This window comes from Musca domestica, unplaced genomic scaffold (assembly GCF_030504385.1).
Source record: "Musca domestica strain aabys unplaced genomic scaffold, Musca_domestica.polishedcontigs.V.1.1 39, whole genome shotgun sequence".
NCBI lineage: Eukaryota > Metazoa > Arthropoda > Insecta > Diptera > Muscidae > Musca > Musca domestica.
In genome coordinates, this window is record NW_026712326.1 from 6,334,576 (window position 1) to 6,339,867 (window position 5,292).

A 5,292-nucleotide genomic window follows, 5' to 3' on the forward strand; every position below is an offset into this window, starting at 1 on the left:
AAATCATCAAAATACCGACTTTTGGGGGCAACGTTATATGGGGGCTATACGAAGACGTGAACTTGCACAGACAATTTTCTGTCATATGCTGTAGTATCCATTTCGAATTTCAAATACTAAACAATTCCGGTGAATAATATCCCTACAATCATCAAAATACCGAATATCGGCAGGTACCGTTATATGGAGGCTATATGAAAACGTGGATCTACATGGCCCATTTACGAACTTAACCTGTGTGCAAAATTTTAGCATTCTTTCTCAATTCGTTCGAAAGATAGCGTGATTACAACAGACAGACAGACGGTCATGGCTAAATCGATTTAGAATTTCACGCTGATCAAGAATATATATACTTTGTTGTGTCGGACATGAGTATTTCGAGGAGTTACAAACGGAATGACAAAGTTAATATACCCTCCATAGTACTTCAAAGAGGCCAAACTTAACGCTCTTCTATAACTTCCACACTAAGGGGATGTATTCATTCCTTCTTTTTTATACCCTTTTATAAAACCATATTCAATCTGAACCTATACCCAAACCTCAACCGATTTTAATATAATTTGGCAACTTTTTTTTTTACCAAATTTCGTCTCTCTGTCAAAATTTCATTGGATTCGGACATGCATACATGGAAACCATACACCATACATGGAAATTTTCAGGAAAATCTGTTCAGCAAACGAACGTTTTCTCTTTTATAGTTAGATAGAAAGTTACACCTATAAGTTCTAATTACATGTAGTAAGAAGCTGCAACTTGGTATGTAGTAGAGTATACAATTAATCGGGTTTAGGTTTTGTTCGATTAAAAATTAATCGATTTTCGGGCTTTAAATTTGTTCGATTAAGAGTCTCAAATTGTTCAAATAATTCGATTTATCGAATAAGTCGAACAACTCGAATAATTTCTGTATACCTTACGTGAAAAAAATAAAACAAGTTTAATTTTGGAGTAAAAATTTATTTCCAAAAAAAAAAAAAAAAATTACATTGAAACCTAAAAACAAAGAAACTAATAATTCATGTGAGTTTAACAACGTTTAATAAAAATAATGAGGTACACACAAAATTATATCTTTTTTTTTTTAAATGTGTCTATGTTTCTTAAAAATAATATGCAATTTCTTTCACCAGTTGTGACTTTAGCAGATGTTATTACTTCTACCCCTAAACATTTTGCGATCAACTCCAAAAGCAAGATGTCCCTCTGTATCACCAAATTTAAACTCATCTATATTATTTGCTTGTCTACGATATTTGGCTTTATTCTTCAACGAAATCAGCATAAAAAAGCCAGAAGTTCAACTTTTGTGTATTTCGGATATCGCCTGTAAGTAATGTTGGTATTTTTATACACAAAAGTAGTGGTCCATTCTACCCGCTGTCCTAAGCTCTAACTTCATGCAGGATTTCCTTTGGATTCGGTTTGTTAACTTTATAACGGCTGCAACATTAGGAACATTGCGTACATCTTTGAAAACAATAGGCCTAGCCACTCTGAGCCTAACCCTTCCCTTTTTCGTGAAAATAATTGCAATCAGTATAAATTAACCCCAACCTGTGTTGTAAGGTGAAAAAATATTACAAAATTTACACTTCATTATAATAAGTCAAATTGAAAAAATCGCATGAGTTACGTATTTAAAAATATATAAGAATTAAATTATGCCCTTCACTCTATTTTATTTACTGTTTTTACCCATTTTGTTTTATTATTTGTATTCATTTCACCAAATCATTATCACTGTCTCCCATTTGCCACTACCATTCTCTTTATTCTAATATCTCTTTCTCTCAATGAATATTCCACTCTCTTTTTATTTTCTTTATTTCTCTTTATCTATATTTAGTTTAAATATTCATAACACTATTAATTTAAGTTCAGTTGGAGTTTAGAGTTTAACGGCCTTACATTTGTAATGTGTAATAAAAAATATTTAAATAAATCAAATAAATTACATGTGTTTTAATCCATATAACTCATGCGATAAAAAATATGAAAAAATAAAAAAATGTCACATAATACTACAAAATCTATAATAACATCATTATAGGCATCTTTTTATGAGATCTTTTTTTAGATTTTATATTTTATGTTAAGAGGGCATTCTGAATGGACAAAATTTGTCGAAATCGGTCTGGCCATTCTTGAGATATAAGCAATCTAGCTAACATCCCCTTCCTTTGTATATACACATTGTATATATTTCTCTATATGCATCCGATATATTTACTATCGGCATCTACGTAACGGTCAGAGTTGACCTGTTCATCTATTTGTGATTTCACTGGGATTAAAAATATTCGCGGTTTAATAGAAAATTGGACTTCTATATAACACAAATGTTATGGTCTATTTCACCCAATAAATATTACCCGATGACCATCAAAATTGGAAGGCTTCTGCCCAGCCCAAAGCTCTAGCCCCATGCTAACTTCCGCTTCGATTGGTCTATAATTGCGACCTGTAGAGCAGCTGCAAAATCATGATATTTTTCAGTTTTTGGTCCATTTCAACCCCTAAATATTATGCGATCATATCTGAAAGCAATAGGGTTATCTTCTGGCCCTAACCCCACCTCCATTCTAAATTTCGTGAAGATCGGGCCATAATTGCGACCTGTAGAGTGATTACAATTTAACATGGACAGACGGACGGACGGACATACATAGCTAGATCGTCTCAGCTCGGCGAGATAGGAAGATCCATATATACTTTCCTATGTGGGAAACCAATATTTCGAGGTGTTACATAATTTTTGGCCCAATTAAACTTATAATACCCCCAACTCATAGTGTTGTAGGGTATAATAAAGTCCATCCATTACATTTGTAGTAAAGCGTTTGGAAAGCTCTTAGAATGACCTTCGTGTAGTACCATTCATATGGGTGCCCTTGATTAAATTTTTAGGGGTGTCTATATCTTGAAAGTACACCTCATGGGCTTTCCAGCGCGCTATTGCATGTGTTTGAACTATTTTTGGTTTTTGCATAATGGAACACGATGATAACTTCTGAAAAATTGGAAAAGTAAAATATTCTCTAATTTTGGCCAATAGCGTTGTGGAAAGCTCTTAGAACGACCCTTCCTGCAGTACCATGCATATGCGTTCACTATTTTTTATTGGTGCACAGTGGGCCATTTTATGTTCCCCTCGGGGGAACGAGGGGTATGCGTTTTTACTGTTATTAGGGACATCCAATCCAAATTTCAAACAATTCTGTTGGCTGCAATCATCAAAATACCCAATATTGGGAGGATGTGGGGCTATAGAAATACTTTGACTATTACGGACTCCATGCATTTTAAGTAATTCCGTTAGTATGTATGGCTAAAATCAATATATCGCTTATTCCAGGGGGTTATAGGAAAACGTGGGCATATATGGACAATATTATGCCACAGGAGGTAGATCCCAATACAAATTCCGAATACAAAAAAAAAAGGATTATTTCGGTCAGTTACGAACGGAATGACAAACATAGTAAACCCCCCATAATATATATGTAGAGGGTATAAACAACTCGACTACGATACTTCTTGCTACAGGGTGTTCCCCATTATCTTAATAAATTTTACAGTGACGTTAAGTGCCATCTACCGGTCGTTTTTCAGTACAGCACTCATTCAAGACAACCACCGCCTAGTGACATCTGGTTTTCAGTTGTTGATGTTCATTTATAACTCCATCGTATCAACTTGTTTCTCACCATGGGAATCACCCTTATCAATTTCGCATTTGAATTGACCAATCAGCAGGAAGAAAGCTGTTACCAATTGGAATATCACAATGGCGCCCAAATGTAAAATATTAACCCCCCATGAATTTGGTGGTTGAAATTGATTCCAGTTGAAACTTACTACACCCCTGGGGCAGGATATAAAAGGTGGTGATGCTGTTAGACCAATTCACATTTATAAATAATCATCCAAGCAGAAAGGTCATACCAGCGATTAGTGTTTTTAATCAAACTGGAAAAAGAGAAATTCCAATACCAAAGATACCAAACTAAGTATACAAAAGGAAAAAAATCGATTTGAGAAGAGGAATCAATATGCAACATCACACAGTTCCTAGTTACATGACGGATATACCCTATCAACCAATATGGAATTCTGAGGCACCACCACCTCCTCCGCCACCCATGATTCCATATCAGAACTTTATGGCCGCATTTCCTAGTTCAGAATTTGGTAAGTTTTACAGATCCCCAGAACCTCTAAAAGACTTATACTTATTTCAAAAATTCCTATTATTTCAGCTCTGTGGCAACGTTCCCATGTTGGCAGCTTAATGTCTTCCCAATCATCAACTTCCTCATCCACTTCAAGCCTGCAGCAGAGTAAAAGCCAATCCAATGGCGGAACTTCCTCCAGCAGTACGAAAAAAGTTCGACGACGCACAGCATCCTTGGCTCAGAGGCGTGCTGCTAACATTCGCGAACGTCGGCGAATGCTGAACCTCAACGAGGCCTTCGATAAACTGCGTCCCAAGGTACCAACCTTTGCCTATGAGAAACGTCTCTCACGCATCGAGACTCTGCGCTTAGCCATCACTTACATTGGATTTATGACGGAACTTTTAAACGGTACTTCGGAGAATTCACAGAAACCCCGCCATGAAGACTATTATGGTGGCATGAATGGTCATCATCAGCATCATCCTGCGTCAGGTCATGTCCCACATCACATTCATCCGTCGGCATATTCAAGAGATTATTCTCCAGCCTATGGCCATCCAATGGCTTAGGTTAAGTGAAATTTGTGTTGTTTTTCCCAATGTAAGGGGCAATCGGTGTGTTTTTGTTAATATTATTTAATGTGCAATGTTAGATTTTTAAGTCAAAGAAATATTAATAAATATTTAAATAGTTTGTGTAACACTGAATTGTTTTAGTTAAAAAAAGAAAAGATAATGAGTGCTCAATACTATTTGAAACGTAGCACTTTCTAAAATATATACCTTATTTCTTCTATTAGGAACTTGTAATACCAAATTTCAAAAATTTATATTGGAAATGTGGGCGAAAACAAGTAAAAAATAAAAAGAACCGAACTTTTTATACCATCCACCACAATGCTTATCAAAGCAAAATGAAATAATGAACGAACGCTCACTTAGAATATCAATTCGTTTTAATTAAAATAAAAAAGTAAAAAAAAAAAAACAAGTAAAAAAGCAGTAAGTTCGGCTGGGCCGAACTTTGAATACCCTCCACCATTTGGAACGAATTAGAAAATTTTCAAAAAAAATAAAATCCATTAAACTTTTTTTTAAATCTTTAC

At 35.0% G+C, this 5,292-nt stretch overlaps 1 protein-coding gene across 1 annotated transcript; it reads left to right on the forward strand.

Annotated features, from left to right (window-relative positions):
* The first annotated feature begins 3,935 nt into the window (after window positions 1–3,935).
* On the forward strand, window positions 3,936–4,887 carry LOC101895081 (protein Fer3-like). The gene is made up of 2 exons (XM_005183412.3): window positions 3,936–4,200; window positions 4,269–4,887. Exons 1-2 carry the CDS (start codon window positions 4,062–4,064, stop codon window positions 4,754–4,756), a joined length of 627 nt encoding a protein of 208 aa, XP_005183469.1. The 5' UTR covers window positions 3,936–4,061; the 3' UTR covers window positions 4,757–4,887.
* The last annotated feature ends 405 nt before the right edge of the window (window positions 4,888–5,292 follow it).